We start from the raw sequence: 23,453 nt of genomic DNA, 5'->3' as shown, positions 1-23,453 counted from the left end.
TCTTTAGCCAAGTGAAAAAAGAAGATCTGCTACAGAATGGTGTTTTCTGAAAGGCTTTAAGGCAGTTATAACTAAATTCAATCTACAATTTGGACAGAGAGGTACAAGCTGTAAGTTTTATACCAGTCTAAGGAGTAAAGACCATCTCCAGCATGAAGTAAAAAGAGGATGGAAGTCTCCATGAAGATCTCAGAAAGATTCACCGTTCCTGAATCTAAACCTCACCAACTCATTTCTTATTTTAGACGCTAGGTTAAGAATTTCTGTTATTTTTCTTTTTTTTTTTTTCATTTTTAAAAAATGTTTATTTACTTTTGAGAGATAGAGGGAGGGAGGGAGGGAGAGAGGGAGAGAGAGAGAGAGAGAGAGAGAGACAGAGCGTGAGATGGAGAGGGGCAGAGAGAAAGAGAGGGAGACCCAGAATCCCAAGCAGGATCCAGCTCTGAGCCATCAGCACAGAGCCCAATGCAGGGCCCAAACCCACGGCCCGTGAGTTCAGGACCTGAGCCAAAGTCAGACACTCAACCAACTGAGCCACCCACACACCCCTCTAATAAACTTTTAAAACATTTTTTTCAAGCCTCAAGCAAACTATTCACCATTTTGGATTATTTGTCCATAATACTCATTCTTAAGAGTTCACTGTAATAATGCAGTTCATTACGAATGAGGACTGCAGGACTAATATTTCTATCCAGAGTAAGGAATAAGTTATAAGCTTTCTTTAACCATGGTTAAAAGTCACTAGCCAAGTATCACATGGTAAACAAAACGGTTAAAATTCCTGTTTTAAAAAAATTTAGAGAGGTAGAATTTTAACACTAATCTGTCACTAACTGTAATCTCCAGTGTTACTTAATTACACACGATGGTTTCTTTAGCTGAAAAAAGGAGAACAGAAGCTGTATCATGGGGATATTGTAAGAACTGGAAGAAAGAATATGAAGTAATATGCTTAAAGTTCTCGACACATATACATAGTAAGTGCTTAAAAATAGTCATTTTTGTTACTTTCACAAACATGATTACTTTGATAATGATGGCGGTTTTGGGAGACAGGATTTAAATCACTATTGGGGAGAAAGGTTCATAAACCAGTTTTAAATAGTTAATTCTCAACTGCGATAACTAACCGCAAAACTAAGGCAAAATATCGCAGTATCTAATTTGACTTTCTAAAATAACTATCGTAGCAAAAAATAATTGAGATCAGCGTTACCTTATCAAGCACAGTGTACGGATTTTCTGTATTAAAACGGAGAGGAGCATAGAGTCTGAATCTCTCTCTGAACTCGGCCTGCTTTTCCTGATGTGGACAGAAAAAAATCTGACAGTGAATCTCAAACAACAGCCTCAATTATTCTTGTAAAATCTTTCTTAAAAATGGGGGGGGGGGGGAAATACCAACAAAAATACCCACAAAACTTGGTAGTTAGCTTACATCAAAAGAAATACATTTTTTCCTCAGCAGCGTGACTTCGACATTTTGGAGAGGTGAGACCGCATGTCTGACAGTCACTGCAATCTTTTTGGTCGTTTCCCATCTTTCAGGTAATTCCTGTAAACACAAAGGTGCAAATGGGAAATTACCTCAATGCTTCAATCCAATCAACTCCACAAGACTCCATGATCCCAGCCTCTTTGAATGAACCCAGGACATCTCATTCTTCCAGAAGAGAAGATGCTTATCCCCAGAAAGATTCAAGTGGCCAGAAGGCTCAGAGCCAGGCTGACCCCCTGGTGCCAGTGGATCCATGTCTTCCAAGTATAAACCAGGGCTGTCGTCTGGTGTAAGATTTCTCTCAGAATAAACGAAAATCTTTTCAAAATACACACCAATCTCCAAATTGTTTTGCTGTTCAGGGAATAAAATTAAAGCGCTCTGGAAAGGATTTCCTTGCTGTGTAACAAGTGGAAAAAGAGCCAGATTTAGCAATTTAGCAAGTGGAGAAAGATTGTTTGAAACTGGTGGGACAGAGAGGAAAACGTGAATCAATCTAAGCCCACATTTTCCTCTAGCTCCCAAAGCTCCTTGTGTCCTTTCTCTAAATGGACAGTTCGAGCCTTTAGGTTAGGCTCGCTGTAACTGTCCCGGATTTCTGAAGTAAAAAGAAGCCAAGGGAAGAGAAGGTTAATTCCTACTTGATGTAGGACAAAACCGGCAATAAACAGTCCAGGTAGCAACTCAACCCTGTACTCCCTGACTACAGTGCAAACAGGACAACCTATTTGGTCAACAAATTATCTTCTTTGAAGAGCCCTTGTAGAGAACCACTGTTGAAAAGCATTCCTTGTGCCCAGACTAACTGAGCATTGTTTTTCTGATCTCCTTGGGACACTGAAATTGTTGTGTCATACAAAACCACCCCTAGGGGACTCTACTTGTGTAGCTCGAGAGCAAAAACAAAGGTTCTAAAGACTATTTGTAACCCTCAATAAATATCTGATGAATGATTGAGTGGGTAGCTGCCAATTATGAGAAGGACGCTGTGCTAAGTGTCAACTGTATCTACGTGGGGGGAGGGGTACCACAAAGATAAAATACGTTCTTCCACTTAAACTGTTTTGTAATCCATCAGAGTGAATGAGAGGCTCCCAAGAAGTATTCCATATGACGGAATGTGTTAACTTCCATCAGGAGGTCTAGGGGTTATGGAAACAAAATTCTTGGAAGGCAACTTTCCTGACAGCAATTGCCAGAACAGACCAGGAACCAAGAGACCTGGGCTCTAAACGTCCTTGTCCTTCATCATCTTCCTCCACCCTTCTCATCAAAACTCAGCACCCTCATCCGTACAGTCTCACCTTGCCTTTTCCCATTGATTCCATGGAACTCAAATATCACCTGGAATACTTTCCGGAGTAACAGGTGCAAAAGTCACATCCCTGGGCTTGTGCCCCTTAACCCTTATTGACTACACCAGACCTGCTGTTACCTGCTTCATATTTAGGATTTCGAATAAGCTTCTGCTTGATAAAAATAGATTTTCATTGAAAACCAAAAGATCAGATGATCTCCAAAGTCTAACTGATATGATTCCCAAAATGAGTTAGCATTGACTCTGTGGCTCAAAGTAATATCCGGGTTGCAATGGGCAGAGATGAGCAGGAGCTCCCTGGAGATCCTGCCAGGTAAGATTACCAGCCCAGGTTGGGGTGAGGCTTGTATGGAAATGAGACAGTATTCAGAAACTAAAGGCAGTCACTGAAGGCTTCTTAACAAGGAAGGGACTTAATAAAAGCTATACATTAAAGTTTAGTCTAGCCTCAGACCTTATTGTAGACAGTGAGTAAGGACACAGCCACAAGGAGGGGCTTCTTAGCCTAGAATCAAGCACAGGCTAGCTTCTGGACAATGTTATAACTGTTAATGATTATGAGGAGGAAACAGTATCACAAACTACTTTAATTAAAATAAGATTGGGGCACTGTTATCCTCCACATGTATTTTGTAGTGCCTTTAAGTCTTATTTTTCCTCTGGATGGAGGCACACACATAGCTAAAAGTGTAGCCCACTTTCGAAATATTAAAAAGCCCAGTGTTTTCAATAATGCATTAACCTTAAATAATGAGCCAAACTCTTAAAACAGAAATTCTAGAAGCTGTGGTTACATGATCTGTGTTACCACTGGTTTCTCTATATATTAAGATCCAAGATCCGGCTGAAAGAATATCCAAAGCTCTCTAAAAACAAACATTTACACTGTGCCCCACAACTATCTCATCTCTCACTCTTGCTATGCGTGTCTGTATCCACATCTTACCACACTCCATATCTAACTAGGTTTCAGTTCTCATGGCAATTTTATAGTTAAATAGAACTTAGCAATCCATACATATTAATTCTTTATGGTCTCTGTAATCAAGATAACGCTTGTAAATACACTGCTGCATTCAATCTTCACAAAACAAAATGAGAGAGATAAAATGCAGCAGCTGCTGCAAGAAGTTTGGCAGTTTCTCAAGAAGTTAAACTTAGTATCACCACAGGACCCAGCAATTCCACTTCTAAGTGTGTTCCACAAGAAACTGAAAGGAGGTACTCAAAAAAAAAAAAAAAAAAAAAAAAAAAAAAAAAAAAAGGAATCAGGTACTCAAATAGTTACTTGTACACCAATGTTCACACCAGCACGCACGACTCATAATAGCCAAAAGATGGAAACCACCCAAATGTCCATCAAGACTTAAGTTGTGGTAGATATAAATACAATGTAACCATTATTCAGACACGAGAAAGAAAGCAGCATTCACATACTACGATGTGAATGAACCTCAAAAATATTATGCCAAGTGAAAGAAGCCAGACACAAAATACCCTGTATTGTACAATTCCATGTAGGAAGTATCTAGAAGAAGTAAACCCACAGAAACAGAAGACTGGCAAGGGCCAAGGACTGGGGGCAGAGTGCAAGGGAGAAGTCATGGGCAAAGAAGGCCAATAGGCATGGACGTCCTTTTCGGAGTGATGAAAGGGTATGGAGATGAGAGGTGGTGGTTACACAACCTTACGTTCATATTAAATGCCACGTACTTTGTAATGATAAATTTTATGTCATGCGAACGGTGAATTTCACCTCAAAAAAAGAAAAAGTGGGGGAAGTGGACACAGTACCAATGTTAAATGTAAGGGATCTGGAGAGATATTTTCCTGAAGAGGGAGCATGCTCTGAGACAAGCAGATGGGATGAACTCGTACGGTACTCAAAATCAAATCTACGTCTGGGTTCCACACTCTACTCTCTGAGCTAGAATTTAATACAAGTGTGTTTACATTAATGTGTCCACTATTCACATGTGCAAGGTGAAACCTAAGTCCATCCTGGAAGTTGGTGGATGATGCAAATATATGATCTCCAATACTCCGATATAGGCATGGGAACTGTGAGCTCTTGATTCGTGGTTTTAATTCTAACTACCACAACTTCATTCAGCACTGGGCACAGAGCAGCCACCAAGTTTTTCCAAAGGACAGAAACAGGAGGACAACACGCAACTCCTATTCAGAAAACAGTGATTTCTCCAACCAAATTGGGCTTTATTCTTTTTTAAGTGTATTTATTTTGAGAGACAGAGAGCAAGAGTGGGGGTGGGGCAGAGACAGAGGGACAGAAAAAATCTCTCTGAGAGATCAGCAGGCTCCAAGCTGTGAGGTCATAGCCTGAGCAGAAATCAAGAGTGCGACGTTTAACTGACTAAGCCAGCCAGGCGCCCCCTGTGCTTTATTCTTTATTAAAGCGTCCATAATAGGCTTCCAAAGACTAGGACTCCTCTCAACGGACAGACAGCTTTCAATGAAAGAGAACTGGAATATATTTCAGGTCTTAAAGTCAAGGTAAAGTGGAACTCCAAAGAGCAACTCCGAGGCTGTTACCTAAATACCGTCCAATAAGAAGGCAGTGAAGGACAGCAGTTGAGATGGAGTATTTTGGCATGAAACACTCCTAGATTTGTGCTGGCTGGTTTTACGATTTGTGTGACTTTGAAAAATATATTAACTCTTTTTCAGATCCCTAACCTGTAAAATACAAGCAGGGGTCTACAGTATACGTTGTTAAAGGATGGTATAAGAGAGGGGATGTAAAGAGCTTGGCTAAAGTAGGTGCTCAACTTAAGTTAATTGTGGTTATTTTACCAGTACGCTTACCTCCAGCTGAATATAGACTTGCTCAGGCATCTTCTGGCCATAGGTTTCCAAGAGTGCGATGGTTTGTTTTAGTGGTTCGAAGAGTTCATCAGTAGTTCTCTGTCGGCTTCTTACCGCCAGAAGATGCCCCATGATATCCACCAAACCATCGTGATCACCCTCACTTAAATCTCTCTGAAGTCCAGCATCTGTGTCCTTTATAAAGTCTTGTAGCTCATTCAGACTATTAAATACACAGAAATATACATGCACACAAAGACATGCAAACCCAAATTAAGCGCATTAAAACCTTTAGAAGACTTCTGATAGAATCTTATGGTCACTATTTACCTATTTAAACATCACTCGTTATCTCTGTTAAGAAACCGGCAGTTTTAATGTTCTTAAAATTTTTATCTCAATATTAGAAAGCAGTCAGCTGTTCAGAGTTGTAATTCCAAATACCAAAGCAAAGAAGGCTACCTGTCTACGACAAATCTCAAAAGATGCTCCTGAAACATCCAGCTCCATTTCTTAATAATGTTCAGCAAGCTCACTTTGAAGGGCTTCATGTCCACCCTGAACCAGCTATCAAACACTCTGAAGTCATCAAACTTGCTCATCTGAACATACAAAGCTTCATAAATGTCAATCTATAATTAGAAAAAAAAAATGACTTTAACAGTTCAGTCAAAAGCAAAGAAGTACCTTAAACACTAATGGTTTTCCTTGCCTGTTCTCTGAACTGTTGGAGAGTCGGTGGTTGTTCGGGGACTTCTTCGTTTGCATGAGCACCTGTCTCCTCAGATGACATACTGGGGCCATACAGGAGAAAATGCCTCATGAACTCGGATCGGTCATCAACCCAGAGGTAAGCATATGTGTCCAGGGTATTTCTAAAGTCCAAGACTTTGTTGATGACGTCTGCCACTCTGTTCATTATCTCCTGCCTGACTTCTGCCAGGCCTAACATATTCTCCATGTCATTCTAAAAGAGAGGAAAGCCAAGGGTTTATTAAAAGCAACCTCGCTTCATCAGCTATATGCAACAGAACTTACTCACTGAAATTCTTCAATGGCAGAGCAGTTGGTACAATCAATCAAAAACCGTGTTGTCGTTTCCCAGCGTCTCATTTCCTAGTGTTCCCCATTACCTCAATTTATGTTTGAATCATTAACAAAACATAAATACCCATTTACAAAGAAAATACCTGATAATCGGCGATTTCCAGATGTGCTGCCACCCGCTTCATCTGGGCAGACATTCTGAAACTACTGCATAGCACTCCCTCCACCAGATCATAGAAGCCATCCCCAGCCTCTCGTTCTAAAGAAGGTTTAAACAGAATCTCAGGGGGCGTGAGGATCATCTGTGCTTGAAAAAACGGCACAGGTTTCAGTTGTTTTTCCATATTCATCAGAAAGAAATCTAAGTCGTGCATGATAGCTTGAAAAAAGCCTTCCACCACAATGTCATCAATGAATTCTACATAAATCTTCCACGTATCCAGAGAAGGATTTGCTCTGAAGAGCTTCCTGTTTTCCTACAAATGTAAATATTAACAGAGGAGTATAAACAACAGTGAGTACAAACATGAAAGCTTTACGTTTAAATATTTTGTTAAAAAAATATTTTGCTCCTGCACAAGTCAGGGACATTTAAATGCTAGGTTGTAGAACCTTAAGCTAAATAGTAAAAATCAAAGCAGGTTGTTGTGACATTTGTATCAGTTATAAAATACATTCAAAAGTCATTCTTTAAAGGAAAAATAATTATGAAAATTGCATCTTCAAATACGAACAAGAAATTCTTGAGTTCCGAACACATTCTGTATGTATTGGACATAGGCTCAAGTTCTTGCTCTGTCCCTAACTCCAAGGGGCCTAGGACATGGTCTTCCAGGGCCCAAGGTGTAGGTTTCCCAAACTGGCCCTTCAGAGAACACTGTTCTGGAACATCCAAGGTCACTAAGTCAGCAAAGCGCTCTGTCCTGCAGGCCTTTCTTGGAGATTCACTGTTCCACTATTATAAGTTCACTTACGTTGGTTTAACCAAAACACAAAGAACACTTTGTGCAAAGCACCTATAAGTCGCCTACGGAATAGTAACCCAGCTTGGGGAAAACAGGCTTGGTGAAGTCGAAACTCTCTTTGTGCTTCAACAATATTAAGTTCTTCTACTTCAACATCTCCCGAGTGTGAGTGATGAATAGGCAGTAGGGCATGACAGGGTCGGACACAGATATGCATCAAGACTGCTAGAGGTGGGGCATACAGTGTGGCAGACCTAAGGACACAGATTTGAAAAGATCAGGTGGGCAGCACGGCTGGTTCCAGAGACACCTTTCTGAGTGGCAAAGGTTACATAGGCATTACAGTCCAGAGAGCAGAGGCCCAACTCAGAAACGAGAGCACAGACAAAAGGAGACCCTGGAATAAGAGCTGGTTACAAGGCAGACTATACTCTTTGCTTTTTTTTGATCTTTTGCTACTGTGGATATATGATCCAGGATTCAAAGGTGTGTGTTACTTGCAAGAACCAGAAATAAAGAGGTGATAAAAATGGGCCAAGATTAGAAAGTTCTTTGAGGGATTTCTTGCCCTCAAACAAATTTAAGGGCCTCTCCTTTGAGAAATGCTATCTTGCCCATCCAGGTGGACTATTCATATCCGTATATATCTGTAGTATACGTGACCCACTACCCTGGAGTTGTGCAGTAGACATCCTGGGCAATTGTACATAGCAGTCTCGGCTCCTTTGTGTGCACTAGAAAGAAGAAATATAGATCTTAGAGCCGAAAACACAAAAATCCTTAAAGACCATCTTGTTAAGTCTCTTCATTTTAAAGATATAAAAACAAAGACCTAAGACATACCAAGTGTCACAGGGGTAGGAAGTTAGCAACTAAGCTAGAACTAGAAACAGGACCTCTGGACTCCGGAGGGCAGGTCTTTTCCAAACCTGTTTCCAAACATCACAGCCCTGCTCACACCTTGCTTTCAGACTTCTAGCCTTCAGACTGTGAAAGAATACGTTTCTGACATTACAAGCCCCCCATTTGTGGTACTCTGTTACCGCAGCCCTAGAATGCTCATACAGGCAGCAATCAAAGAAAGAAAGCCGCGACAAAGTCTGTCCGAGCAAGCTGTTATCAGTAAGGAAAATTAAAACTTAGAAACTTCAGACAAACTTGGAAGCCAAAAGAAACTTTGAAACCCGTATTAATGTTTTTCTTTTTTTGCTACACTACGCTCAACACAGCATATCAAGTGCGCCACACGTCACATTTTGGTGAGCAGGTGTGTTCTCCTTCACACCCCTTCTTCACTCTGTGTCTTCATCCTCATTCGCCAGCCTCTCCTGGTTTTCCTCCTACTGTGTCATGTTCCTTTTCTGCACCTTGGGCTCGTTCTTCTTCCTCCTCCCTGTTTCCTAAGGTTCTTCTTCCTCCTCCCTGTTTCCCCACAGACCTGCCCTTGACTTACTTCTGTTCTCTAGCTACACAGCTCTTGGGGATCTCATGAGCTTAAATGTCATGGCCACCGACTTCTTTTTCACAGGCACTTCCAGTTTACAGCCCTTTCCCAAACTCCAGAACTAGTAAATCCAACTGCTGCCACAACTCCTCCTCATCTGACAGACACCTCACATTAGGGGTACCTCGGTGGCTCAGTCTGTTCGTCAACTTCAGCTCAGGTTATGATGTCACAGTCTGTGAGTTTGAGCCCCGTGTTGGGCTCTGTGCTGACAGCTCAGAGCCTGGAGCCTGCTTCAGACCCTGTGTCTCCCTCTCTCTCTGCCTCTTCCCTGCTCACACTGTCTGTCTCTCTCTCTCTCAAAAATAAAGAAACATTTTTTTAAATGTCTAAGACTGACATCTTTCCTTCTCAGCTGTCCTCTTGCTCACACAGCCTTTCCCACCTGAATGTCTGAATGGATTGCAACTTCATTTTTCCAGCTGAGGGGCATCAAACTCTTAGAATAGCCTCCTTCTTTGATGTTCCACATCCAATTCTGTTTGTTTTACCTAATTTAAAATATATGCAGAACCCAACCACTCCTAATTATCTCCATAGTCACCTCCCCGGTCCAGGTACAACCATCTGTCACCTAGATTGCTGCCACAGTAACCCACCAGGCCCTCTACCTTCCCTGGGTCTTGTTTCAACAGGACAGCCTGACTCTGGTCTGAGCACCGTGTCTATCTATAGAGATTCCATATAACAAATGCACTCAGAAGGAAATACTGAATTTGCTCTTTGGTTCCTGTTCTTTTTTCCTTATGAAGAATGAAAAATGAACTTCCCCACATTCCCCTCACCAGAGCTGCCCCTCTGTGAGCACCACAATCCTGTACTTTGCTGTCCTCTCTCCAGTCACTACAGATTAGCTGCCCATGTTCCTGTCTACAGCCAACATCCCCATGTATGTATGCAATCCCATTCCTTCCAAGACTTTCCTCAGTCATTATTTCTCCTCTCCTAGATCATTCCAATCAACTTCTATCACCCAAAAACATCAACCAGCATTAAAAATAAAATCCTCCCAGGGGTGCCTGGGTGGCTCAGTTGGTTAAGAGTCCAACTCTTGGTTTCAGCTCAGGTCATGATGTCACAGTTCACGAGATCGAGTCCTATGTCGGGCTCTGCACTGTCGGTGGGATTCTCTGGTTGGGATTCTCTCTCTCCCTCTCCACCACTCACACTGTCTCTGTCTCTCTCAAAAATAAATAAATAAAATTAAAAAAAAATATTCCCGGGGCGCCTGGGTGGCTCAGTCGGTTAAGTGTCCAACTTCGGCTCGGGTCGCGGTCTCGCGGTCCATGAGTTCGGGCCCCGCGTCGGGCACTGGGCTGGTGGCTCAGAGCCTGGAGCCTGCTTCTGATTCTGTGTCTCCCTCTCTGCCCCTCCCCCAGCCATGCTCTGTCTCTCTCTGTCTCAAAAATAAATAAATGTTAAAAAAAAAAATTAAAAAAAAAAAAATCTTCCCAAGGCACCTGCATGGCAGAATTGGTTAGTCATATGACTCTTGATTTCAGCTCAGGTCATGATCTCATTGTCGTGAAATTGAGCCCCAGATCAGACTCTGAGTGACAGCACGGAGCCTGCTTGGGATTATGCGGCCCCTCGCACACGGACTCTCTCTCTCTCTACCCCTCCCCCACTCACCTATTTTCTCTCTCTCTCCCTCCTCTCCCACCCTCCCTCAAAATAAATAAATAAACTTTTAAAATTCTTAATCAAAAATAAACAAAACAATGGGGCACCTGGGTGGCTTAGTCGGTTAATCAGCTGACTTCTACTCAGGTCACCATCTCGTGGTTCAGTAGTTCAAGACCCATGTTGGACTCTGTGCTGACAGCTCAGAGCCTGGAGCCTGCTTCAGATTCTGTGTCTCCCTCTCTCTCTGCCCCTCCCCCATTCACATTCTATCTCTCTCAAAAATAAACATTTTTAAAAAAACATTTTAATTTAAAAATAAGTAAATAAATAAATAAATAAATAAACAAAACAAAATAAAATAAAATCCTCCCCATCCCTGACACGCCCCAGGCACTGTGCAGTTTTCAGTTCCCGCCCCCTAGAGCTCCTCAATTTAGCGGATTTCTGTTCCCATTTCTCCCATTCTCGTCAGTCACTCCAATTTGGCTTCCATTCTATTCAGTTAGGTCTGTCACAGTCACCAATGGCTCCCATGGTGCAAAATCTGACTGCCAGTCTCGGCCCTCATTTTCCGGTCATAAATCAGGATGGGACAAAGTCAAAAGCTTCCTCCTTCTTGAAATCCCTTCTTGACGGGATTTCCAGGACTGCATCTCTCTTGATTTTCTGTCTACTTCACTGGCCTTCTCCGCTTCCTGTGCTGGACCTTGCCCTCCTCCCTGGCCTCAGGGATGACTTCAAGGTCAGTCCTCAGGCCTCTCTTCTATCTACAATTAATCCCTACCTGAACCCAGGTAAGTCTGTGGCTTCCCATATAACATACATGCTCCTGGCTCTCAGCTCTGTGTCACTGGCCTAGACTTCTAACCCAAAAGTCCAGACTCGACTGCAGTACCAGCCTACGCAAAATATCCCCTTGAGCGTGCCTCTCTCACTAACATGGCCCAAACCAAAGCCTCTCTCTTCAGGCAAAATCCACTCTCTCACAGTCTTCCCTATATCACTAAAGGGAAACTCCAATTTTCCAGTTGCTCAGACCAAAAAATCTCAACTCATCCTTGACATCGCTCTCTCCTGACTCACCACAACAAATCTTGTTGGTTCTACCTTCAACATACATCCAGCATGACTGCTTCTATCACTACCATTCTGACCCAAGCCATTGTTGCCTGAATTATTAAACTAATCTCCTAATGGTCTCTCTACCTCCTACCACCTCCTTGCTCCCCAACCTCTGATTTACAGTCAACAGGCCAAGCCTTGGAACAGAGAGTCTCTGCTGCCATTTCACCTCCCAGTACAAACCAAATTTCTCATAATGGCCTGTCCATCCCCTATGATGGATCCTTAGTCCCTTCTAAGCTTTTATCAGCTACCACTATTCCCCTTATGAATTCTGCTTCAGGCATGCTGGCTCTCTAACTGATCCTGGGACAGGCCAGGATCTTTCCTCAAACTTCTGTACTTTTGCTACCTACAGCATCCTTCTCCTGATATCTACATGGCTCATTCTCTTTCCCTTCTGGTTCAATGCAGAACTGCTACCTTATTAAGAAAGTGTTTCAAACCGCTTCGTATAAAATACCCCCCCATCCAAATCAGCAAGGTAGAACTCAAACTTTCACTACTCACAGATGACATGATACTCTATGTAGAAAACCCAAAAGCCTCCATTGAAAAACTGCTAGAAGCAGTACATGAATTTAGCAAAGTCACAGGATATAAAATCAATGTGAAGAAATCTGTCACATTTCTACACACCGCTAGCAAAGCAGCAGAAAAAGAAATCAAGGAACTGATCCAATTTGCAATTGCACCTAAAATGGTAAGATACCTAGGAATAAACCTAACTAAAGAGGTAAAAGATCTGTACTCCAAAAACTATAGAATGCTTATGAAAAAACCTGAATAGGACACAAAAAAATGAAAAAGCCTTCCATGCTCATGGATTAGAAGAAAAACATTGTTAAGATGTCTATACTACCCAGAGCAATCTACACATTTAATGCAATCCCTGTGAATATATTACCAACATTGTTCAGAGCTAGAACAAACAATCCTAAAATTTATATGGAACCACAAAAGACCCTGAATAGCCAAGGCAATCCTAAAAAAGAAAAACACAACTGGAGGTATCACAATCCTGTATTTCAAGCTATATTACAAAGCTATAACATATGTACTATATAGTATGGGCACAAAAACAGACACATAGATCAATGGAACAGAATAGAAAATCCAAAAATGGACTCCTAACTATATGGTCAACTCATCTTCAACAAAGCAGGAAAGAGTAGTCAGTGGAAAAAAGACAGTCGTCAACAAATGGTGTTGGGAAAACCGGATGGCTACAGGCAGAAGAATGAAACCGGACCACTTTCTTACACCATACATACAAAAAGAAATTCAAAATGGATGAAAGATCTAAATGTCCAACAGAAAACCATCAAAATCCTAGAGGAGAGCACAAGCAGCAACCTCTTTGACCTTGGCCACAGCAACTTCTTACTAGACATGTTGCCAATGGGAAACAAAAGTAAAAATAAACTACTGGGACTTCATCTAGATAAAAAGCTTCTGCAAAGTAAAGTAAAAAATCAACAAAACTAAAAGGCAGCCTATGGAATGGGAGAAGATATTTGCAAATCATCTATCTGTTAAAAGGTTAATAACCAAAATATAGAACTTATCAAACAGAACACCCAAAAAAACAACCCAGTTAAGAAATGGGCAGAAGGCATGAATAGACACTTTCCCAAAGAAGACATCCAGACAGCCAACACATGAAAAGATGTTAAACATCATTCATCATCAGGGAAATACAAATCAAAACCATGAGATACCACCTCATACCCATTAGAATGGCTAAAATTAACAACACAACAAACAACAGGTGTTGGTGAGGATGTGGGAAAGGGGCATCCTCTTGTACTGCTGGTGGGAATGCAAACTGATGCAGCCACTCTGGAAAACTGTGTGGAGGTTCCTCAAGAAACTAAAACTAGAACTATCCTACAATTCAGCAATTGCACTATTAGGTATTTATCCAAAGGAGACAAAAATACAGATTCAAAGGGGTACATGCACTCCAATGTTTATAGCAGCATTATCAACAAAAGCTAAACTATGGAGAGAGCCCCAATGTTCATCTGATGATGGATAAATAAAATGTGATACACACACATGAACACACACACACACACACACAATGGAATATTAGCAATCAAAAAGAATGAAATCTTGCCATTTGCAATGATGTGGATGGAACTAGAATGTATCATGCTAAGTGAAATAAATCAGAGAAAGACAAATACCATATGATTTCACTCATATGTAAAATTTAAGAAACAAAACAGATGAACATATGGAAAACGGGGGGAATAAAAAGACCAGGGGAGGAAACAAATCACAAAAGACTTAATGATAGAGAATAGACTTTGGGTTGACAGAGGGAGGAGGGTGGAAATCGGACTAGATGGGTGATGGGTATTAAGGAGGGCACTTGTTGTAATGAGCAATGGTTGTTGAACATAGGTGATGAATCACTGAATCCTATTCTGTAATCAATATCGCACTGAATGTTAACTAGAATTTTTTTTCTCATTATATGAAATTTATTGTCAAATTGGTTTCCATACAACACCCAGTGCTCATCCCAAAAGGTGCCCTCCTCAATACCCATCACCCACCCTCCCCTTCCTCCCACCCCCCACCAACCCTTATCTAACTAGAATTTTAAAAAGTACACCTTCCCTACCAATGATTCCGTATCCTACCTGCTCTATTTTTTACCATTTATCCTATGACCAATTGACTTATTCTGTTTTTGTTATTGTCTCTATTTTCCAACTAGAATATAAGGTCCAACAGATAAGGGACTTTTTGCTTGATTACTTTTATTTTTCTGCCTTGTTCTATTTTATTTTATTTTCTCTTAAATTGACAACTCTAGAATAGTTTTAAAAATTCAAATACTTGTTAAAAAAAAAAAAAAAGAGTGACTACTATCACCACCCTTAGAAGGTTGAGAGGGTGGCAGGAGATGACGCAGACAAGATGGCTGACACAGACAGGCACCCCACCAACAATGCTAGTTATTGACAGCTGCCAGAAGAGCATGTAGCTATGACAAACACAAGGATCCCCTCTCTAGCCTTTGTGTTTCATGAAAATATCTCACATTCCAATAGGCGAGCAAGACAAATTTCTCCATTTTAAATGCTTAACAAAACCACACATAAAGCTCTCTCAACCCTAATAAAACAATCCTACATTATAAGGTTGTGTAGGTCTGCTGCCTTCTCAGCTAATTGAAAAGCTCTTCAATCTATTTCAAAACCTTAAAAGCAATTACCTCCACCAAGTTATGTATCTTGCAGCCATCTTCCTGAATTCGCTTGTACTTTTTAGAGAACAAATCACTCTTGTCCTCCAAGGTAAAGACAGCCTCCCTTCGATGCTCCCTCCTGGGCAGAAGCGTACACTCGGCCCACGCCTTCATGGTTTGCTGGATCGCTTTAACATTGCTCCGCGCATGCTCAACTCTGTGTGCCAATTCCGCCGTCGCTGTGTGCACCCTCTCAATGTATCCCCAGCAGTCATCCTGCCACGTCAGCGACGTCGCGGCTGTCTGTAGTTGCTCATCCACGGCCCTCAGCTCCTCTTCAACCAGAGGGTATTCCACTTCCAGAAGAGTCTGCTTCAGCTTATTATATCCTTGCACAAGAAGTTCAAGATTTCCAATGTACTGAGCAAAGGAAATCCCCAAACAAAAAGGGCCAAATATGTTATAGCTATGTATCTTAAAGGCATCAAAGTACTATTGGTCTACATGTTAATAATTACAAATCAAGACACTTGTTCTTGTGTTCAGAGGTGCATAGGTGGCTCGGTTGGCTGAGCATCTGACTCCCGATTTTGGCTCAAGTCATGATCCCAGGGTCATGGGATCAAGCTTTGCATCGGGCCCCATGATGAATGTGGAGTCTATTTACGATTCTCTTTCTCCCTCCACCCCTCTGCCCAGCTCACGCTCACTCTCCCTCTCTCAAAAAAATAAAAAAAGAAAAACACAAGTAAAAAAAATATTTCTGTTCAAAAAATACCCTAAAAACACTAACCTTTAAAATAGTGTTTCTTTTTTTGAAGATGGCTAAAGCTGAATCTGGTATGTTGGATTTCTTCAACATCAAAAGGTATTTCATTTCTCTCAATACAGCCACTAGCTTTTAAAAGAAAATCAAGGATCATTATGTATTTTAAGAAGAGCATTCTCTTTCAACACACATTAAAATCCCAACACTTAAAATTTCATCCAATGGTTACAATACTCTCAAACTGTCAAGGCTTAACTGACTGAGGCTGCTGTTTCACATGCTTTTTAAGCATACGCGTAACAATCATACATTCCTTATGATGTGGAAATATAAATAATAAAGGTATCTGTCACTGGTTATGGCCCACAGTCAGGGAAAGAATTTAAGCAAAAGACAGCAACATGTGCACATGGACAGGTGAAACTGAAGGCCATAAACGGACCTCAATGTTTTCCCAGTACCTTCTTCCTGTTACAATGTTTGTTTTGAAAACATAAATGTGTTCCAATGTGATTGATACACTAGCAAAGTGAGGATGCCACCTATTTTGTCTATGCTTATCTGCAATTTCATTAGCAAGAAACACCAGGTAAAAGTAAAAACCGCACCCAACTCAACTGGAAAGCTTAGAAATAGGCACGGAGCACCTGGGTGGCTCAGTTGGTTGAGTGTCTATTTCAGCTTGGGTTATGATCCCAGGATCATAGGAGTGAGCCGCGTCCGCCCCCCAATGAGTGTGGAACCTGCTTGGAATTCTGTCTCTCTGCCCCTCATGCTCTCCAATAAAAATTTTAAAAATTAGGGGCGCCTGGATGGCTCAGTCAGTTAAGCACCCAGCTTCGGCTCAGGTTATGACCTCACGACTCGGCTCGTGAGTTCAAGCCCTCGTCAGCCTCTGAGCCAACAGCTCAGAGCCTGGGGCCCGCTTCAGATTCTGTGTCTCCCTCTCTCTCTGCCCCTCCCCTGCTCACACTCTTATTCTCTCACAAAAATAAACATTAAAAAAACCTTTTTAATTAAAAAAAAAATCATTTAGAAATACACAAAATGCTCATATGTAAACAGCCACCAAGGGCTTCAGTTCATTCACGCATGAGGAGCCACGCCCACTCACCTGCAGGGGTGGGAGGGGGGTACAACTTTCTGCCTGGTATCAGAGAACTCTCCTTCCGTCACTTCACAGTAACACATGAACTGCAACCTTTCCAACACCTACTTCCACGAGCAAACTTCAGGTCTTTGTCAAGGGAAAGTCATATTTACTGTGGTAGCTATATATTATTTATGTAGCCATTTAAAATGTATAAAATAATGCTGTTTTTCCTACATTCCTGTTTTTTTACATTTTTATTTAAATTCATTAGTTAACACACAGTGTGATATTAGTTTCAGGTGTACAATACAGTGAGTCAACATTTCTGTACAACACTCAGTGCTCATCACATTAAGTGCACTCCTTCATCCCCATCACCTACCTCACCCATGCCTCCACCCACCTTCCCTCTGATAACCATCAGTTTGTTCTCTCTAGTTAAGAGTCTGTTTCTTGGTTTGCCTCTTTCTTTTTTTCCTTTTTTTTTTTTTTTTTTTTTAAATTGCATCCAAGTTGGTTAACATACAGTGTAATTCCGGAATAGAATTTACTGATTCGTCACTCATATATAACACCCAGTACTCATCCCAACAAGCGTCCTCCTTAATGTCCCTTACCCATTTAGCCTACCCCCTCACCCACCTTGCCTCCAGTAACGCTCAGTTTGTTCTCTGGATTTAAGAATCTCTTATGGTTTGTTTTTATATTATTTTTGCTTCCCTTCCCTTATGTTCATCTGTCTTGTATCTTAAATTTCACATATGAGTGAAGTCATATGATAGTTGTCTTTCTCTGACTTACTTCACTTAGCATAATACACTCTAGGTTCCATCCATGTTGTTGCAAATGGCAAAATTTCATCCTTTTTGATTACCGAGAAATATTACACACACACAATCTTCTTTATCTTCTTTATCCATTCATCAGTCGATGGACATTTGGGCTCTTTCCGGACTTAGGCTATTGTCAATAGCACTGCTATAAAAACTGGGGTGCATGTGCCCCTTCGAAACATCCCACCTGTAACCCTTGGATAAATACCTAGTAGTGTAATTACTGGGTCATAGGGTAGTTCTATTTTTAATTTTTTGAGGAACCCCCAACTGTTCTCCAGAGTGGCTGTACCAGTTTGCATTCCCACCAGCAGTGCAAAAGAGATCCTCTTTCTCTGCATCCTCACCAATATCTGCTGTTTCCTGAGTTGTTCACTTTAGCCATTCTGACAGGTGTGAGGTGGTATCTCATTGTGGTTTTGATTTGTTATTTCTCTGATGATGAGTGATGTTGAGCATCTTTTCATGTGTCAGCCATCTATGTGTTTTCTTTGGAAAAGTGTCTTTTGCCAATTGCTTCACTGAATTATTTTTGGGTGTTGAATTTAATCAGTTCTTTACAGATTTTGGATACTAACCCTTTATCTGATAGGTTATTTGCAGATATCTTCTCCCATTCCATCAGCTGTCTTTTAGTTTTGCTGATAGTTTCCTTCACCGTGAAGAAGCTTTTTATCTTGATGAGGTCCCAATAGTTCATTTTTCTTCTGTTTCTTTGCCTATGGAGACATGTCTAGTAAGAAGTTGCTGCGGCCAGGGTCAAAGAATTTCTTGCCTGTTATCTCTTCTAAGATTTTAATAGCTTTCTAATATTTAGTTCTTTCATCCATTTTGAGTTTATTTTTGCATATGGTGTAAGAAAGTGGTCCAGGTTCATTCTCCTGCATGTCGCTGTCCAGTTTTCCCAGCACCACTTGCTGAAGAGACTGTCTTTATTCCATTGGATACTCTTTGCCGCTTTGTCAAAGATGAGTTGGCCATACCTTTGTGGGTTCATTTCTGGCTTCTCTCTTCTGTTCAACTGATCTATGTGTCTGTTATGCCAGTACCATACTGTCTTGATGATTACAGCTTTGTAATACAGCTTAAAGACTGGAATTGTGATGCCTCCTACTCTGGTTTTCTTTTTCAGGATTGCTTTGGCTATTCGGAGTCTTTTCTGGTTCCATACAAATTTGAGGATTATTTTTTCTAGCTCTGTGAAGAATGCTGGTGTTATTTTGATAGGTATTGCATTGAGTATGTAGAGTGCTTTGGACAGTATTGACATTTTAACAATATATGTTCTTCCTATCCAGGAGCATGGAATGTTTTTCCTTTTTTTTTTTTTTTTTTTGAAATCTTCAATTTCTTTTATTAACTTTCTATAGTTTTCAGTGTACAGATCTTATACCTCTCTGATTAGGTTTATTCCCAGGTATTATGGGTTTTGGTGCAATTGTAAACGGGATCAATTCCTTGATTTCTCTTTCTGCTACTTCATTACTGGTGTATAGAAATGCAACCAACTTCTATACACTGATTTCATATCCTGTGACTGAATCCTGTGCTGAATTCATGGATCAGTTCTAGCAGTTTGGGGTGGATCTTTTGTTTTTCACATAGAGTATCATGTTGTCTTCGAAAAGTGCAAGTTTGACTTCCTTCTTGCTGACTTGGATGCCTTTTTTTTGTGTGTTGTCTGATTACTGAGGTTAGGACTTCCAACACTATGTTGAATAACAGTGGTGAGAGGGGAAATCCTTGTTTTCCTGACCTTAGGGGGAAAGCTATTTCCCCATTGAGGATGATGTTAGCAGTGGGTTTTTCATATATGGCTTTTATGATCTTGAGGTACTACATTCCTGTTTCTTTAATGTATTGCTTACAGTTGTTTTAGGTTTATTTACTTATTTTGAAAGAGCAAGTGAGGGAGGGACAGAGAGAGAGGCGGAGAAAGAACTTCAAGAAGGCTCCACACTATGCACAGACCCCTACATGGGGCTGGATCTCATTACCATGAGATCATGAACTGAGCTGATAACATCAGTCAGACACTTAATCATCCAAGCCACCCAAGCACCCCTTGCTTACAGCTTTTAAAGTATGACAGCCCTAACCCCATTTTCCCCATAAGCCCAGTACTTTTTACAGTGCAATCTTTCCTAGTGCAGTGATTTTTAGGAAGGCATATGTCATGTTGTAGCAGAAATGACTACACCTCTAAATCGCAGGCTCTGAGGAAAAGACTGCACAACACGTTTTGAAGGTAGACCAGTTGACTCCCTTAGATTGTTACACCACAGGTTAACTGTTAACATATAGTCTGTGTTTTTATCATCCCTTCAGGTATAAACACAGGAATTATCCCTGGAACTTCTCACGAATTTAGTTTCTGTAAGCTGGTTTTATGAAATTAGGGATAAAAGAAACCCTCAGTTCTCCAGGTCATGTATTTATACATGTATGTGCTAAGGTTTGTAATCATAACTAAGTGATGCTGTTCTCCGTACTATTTCAGGGCAACAGATCAGAATTTGGGTGCAGATTATGACAATCAAATCCAATGAGGCCCATTTCCTACCTAGGTATACAATACAACTGACATGAAAGGGAAATCACTAAAAAACAGTATATAATCTTCACTATCTAAAAAATTAGCCAAATTTTGACTAATTTTTTTGTAAAAGCAACTCACAAATAGATATTTTTATATGTTTGCCCTTTCCTGTAAAGCACATTCTTTTAGGTAAATAGAAAAGTTTAGGAGTGCCTCAATGGCTCAGTTGGGTAAATAGCCAAATCTTGATTTTGGCTCAGATCATGATCTTACGGTTCATGAAATGAAGCCCTGCATGGGGCTCACACTGACAGCACAGAGTCTGCTTAGGATTCTCTCCCCCTCTCTCTCTCTCTCTCTCTCTCTCTCTCTCTCTCTCTCTCTCAAAATACATAAACATTAAGAAAAAGCTTATTTTGTGTCTCCTGCCAAGCTCTCAAAGTTGGAAATAAGTTAAAATACATATATGCCTACATATATATCATTTAGCAAATATATGCACAGAGAGTACATTCTATATAAATATAAGCAAACCATAGGTAATTTCTATTAAACTTCCTGTGTTTTCATTATTACATTCTTATCAATTACATAACATGTAATGAAGTTTTGAGAAAATAAACTTCCTCAGAGAATTTATGAAATTTCTTTTTGTTATGTGGTTTATCATAAAATAAAAATGATCTCTTCAATAAAGGTAAATTTCATCCCGGATACTACTTAGCTGTTCATTTTTTTTTTTAATTTTTTTTAATCTTTATTTTTGAGAGAGAGAGAGAGAGAGAGAATGAGAATGTGAGCAGGGGAGGGGCAGAGACAGAGGGAGACACAGAATCCAAAGCAGTCTCCAAGCTCCGAGCTGTCAGCACAAACCCTAACCCGACGCTCGAACTCATGAACCGCGAGGTCATGACCTGAGCCAAAGTCGGATGCTCAACCGACTGAGCCACCCAGGCGCCCCTTAACTGTTCATACTATTTGGGGCATTTATATGTTGTTTTGTGTTTTTCTGAAAACTATTTTATAAGAATTACTAATTTAACATATTAGAGTTTATTGTCCCTTTGAAAGATATTATGACAAATCATTTACCATTATCCACCCAAAGGATTAAAAAAGGTCTCTCATTCCATACATTTTGTCGACTCCCCAAACCTTAACTTCTGTGATAAAATTTTAGTGAACCAAAAGCAAATAAAATTCAAGCCAGAAAACTGATAAAGACTATAATTACATTCAATTGAGCTAACATTAGGTATTACCACACGTCAGACACTATGCTGGAATCAAAAAACACAAAGGTAAAATGGATGGACCCCACTCTCAACTCATTATTCAGTGAAGGTAGAAGTGGCAATTACAAGGCAAAATAAACAGTAATTAATACAGCATTTGGGAAACCAACCTCTAAAACTACAACCTATTAAAAGTTGTTTTCAGGGGGCACCTGAGTGGCTCAGTTAGCTGAGCGTCCAAATTCAACTCACGTCATGATCTTGCGGTTTGTGGGTTTGAGCCTCGCTGTGGGCTGGCTGCTGTCAGAGTGAAGCCCAGTTCAGATCCTCTGTCCCCCTTTCTCTCTACCCCTCCTCCACTGGTGCTCTCTCTTCTCTCAAAAATAAGTTGTTGTTGTTTTTTTTTAAGATTTCAGTTATATTCCTAGTGGCACTGACAGTCTCCCAAAATTAAATATAAATGACTGGAAGCATCAGAGATTTACTTGTAATAAAAATGCCATCTATGAAACAACTTAAAAACATCAAACCCCTACCTTTGGGTCAAAGTTGACACTGAGAAGACCAGTTATGGCACTGAATTTAACCAAGGGTTGATTCAAATTGAATTCACAGATTTCATCAACGTTACTTTTCCATTCATCATAGATAGAATTTTCAAATTGGTCTAGCAAAGTTGTCATTTCAGTATACTTCTGATAAACTAGGGCATCATCAGGACTTTCCAAGAATCTGTAGGAATACGATTTTTCTACATATTAGATTTCAGCTTGACTACTTGACAGTAAAATATAAAATAGACAGTATGATAAAATGTACTATAAAAACAGGAATAGAAACAATAGATGCCAAATAATGGTTATGAATTGTCTTTGCCTTAAAAGACAGTTATCAAATTAATGGAACTCCCAAGATGTAACTGAATGTCAACAGCAGAAAGTTACCAATTCCTACAAAGAAAAGAGGCAGGTACAGAAAATCTGCAAAATAAAAGGAGTGCTAGTTGCTGAAGAAAAGTAACAAAAAGCTACCAACGTATTGTCAGTGAAAACGAAAAGTGAAAAGAAATTATGTATGGACCTAAAGAGATGAGGTTTTAAGAGCCCCATTGAATGTATTTTAAAATCATGAGGATGAATCCTTCTCAACGAACTGAGCCAAGTAAGAGTTAAATATAAGGGCAAAGACTCTGTAAGTGCTAAAATGAACAGCTTGCTGACCTCCATAAAAATTGCTTGTCTCATTAGGATGGTTTTACCATGAAATAAGCCTAATAACTTACAAATACCGGAGAGATGCAAAATTGGACCAAAATGTTTGAAGTCGTTCAAGGACCTCTTTAGCCCATTTGATGTTGCCTGAGGTAAAAGGCATATTCCTGTGGAGAACTACATTTCCACGTTCAATCTGCAAATTGATATTTTGGTGAAGAGGAAGAAAGGAAATATGTAATCAGAGTGCATTCCAACCTTGTAAGCAATTGTTCATTTTGGTAGTTTTACAGTACAAATACACAAAACGTATGTGTTAAGAACTTGAGTAGTAGGGTTATGGTCCTAAGCCAAGTTCATCTGCATAAAGAAACCAATTAAATAAAGGCATAAAAGGCTTAGGGCCCACATCTACTCTTTAGGTATCATTAAATCAAGTCCCAACTGATGGTCATTACCCACAAAAATGATGCTGTGGATGTGCTCAACTTCACCCCCTACTTACCTGCTTCACGTGTTCATTATACAACTGCTTACACATATCCAACTCCGCGTCAAACATGAGCACTAGTGTGCTATAATGTGGGCTGAAGATTTCCATGACAACCGGTTTCTCTAGAAAATTCCCAAATACGGTCAAAAGCTGTGAAAAATCAAAG

General features: G+C 40.4%; 1 protein-coding gene across 1 annotated transcript in view; it reads right to left on the bottom strand.

Moving 5' to 3' along the window:
- DNAH11 (dynein axonemal heavy chain 11) overlaps positions 1-23,453 on the bottom strand; it is a 358,971-nt gene that overhangs the window by 273,285 nt on the left and 62,233 nt on the right. Inside the window, exons 10-20 of the mRNA XM_053898599.1 lie at positions 23,300-23,437; positions 22,866-22,990; positions 22,120-22,315; positions 15,908-16,012; positions 15,142-15,534; positions 6,836-7,168; positions 6,358-6,612; positions 6,108-6,277; positions 5,646-5,868; positions 1,442-1,558; positions 1,220-1,306 (exon numbers count right to left, since the gene is read on the bottom strand). Coding sequence (XP_053754574.1) covers positions 1,220-1,306; positions 1,442-1,558; positions 5,646-5,868; positions 6,108-6,277; positions 6,358-6,612; positions 6,836-7,168; positions 15,142-15,534; positions 15,908-16,012; positions 22,120-22,315; positions 22,866-22,990; positions 23,300-23,437 — 2,142 coding nt within the window. The remainder of the gene's footprint in view (positions 1-1,219; positions 1,307-1,441; positions 1,559-5,645; positions 5,869-6,107; positions 6,278-6,357; positions 6,613-6,835; positions 7,169-15,141; positions 15,535-15,907; positions 16,013-22,119; positions 22,316-22,865; positions 22,991-23,299; positions 23,438-23,453) is intronic.

Source organism: Panthera pardus, unplaced genomic scaffold (assembly GCF_024362965.1).
Source record: "Panthera pardus isolate Hobbes unplaced genomic scaffold, ASM2436296v1 HiC_scaffold_8, whole genome shotgun sequence".
Taxonomy (NCBI): Eukaryota; Metazoa; Chordata; class Mammalia; order Carnivora; family Felidae; genus Panthera; species Panthera pardus.
Note: the sequence above shows the minus strand (reverse complement) of the source record. Positions and strands in the feature narration are given on the sequence as shown.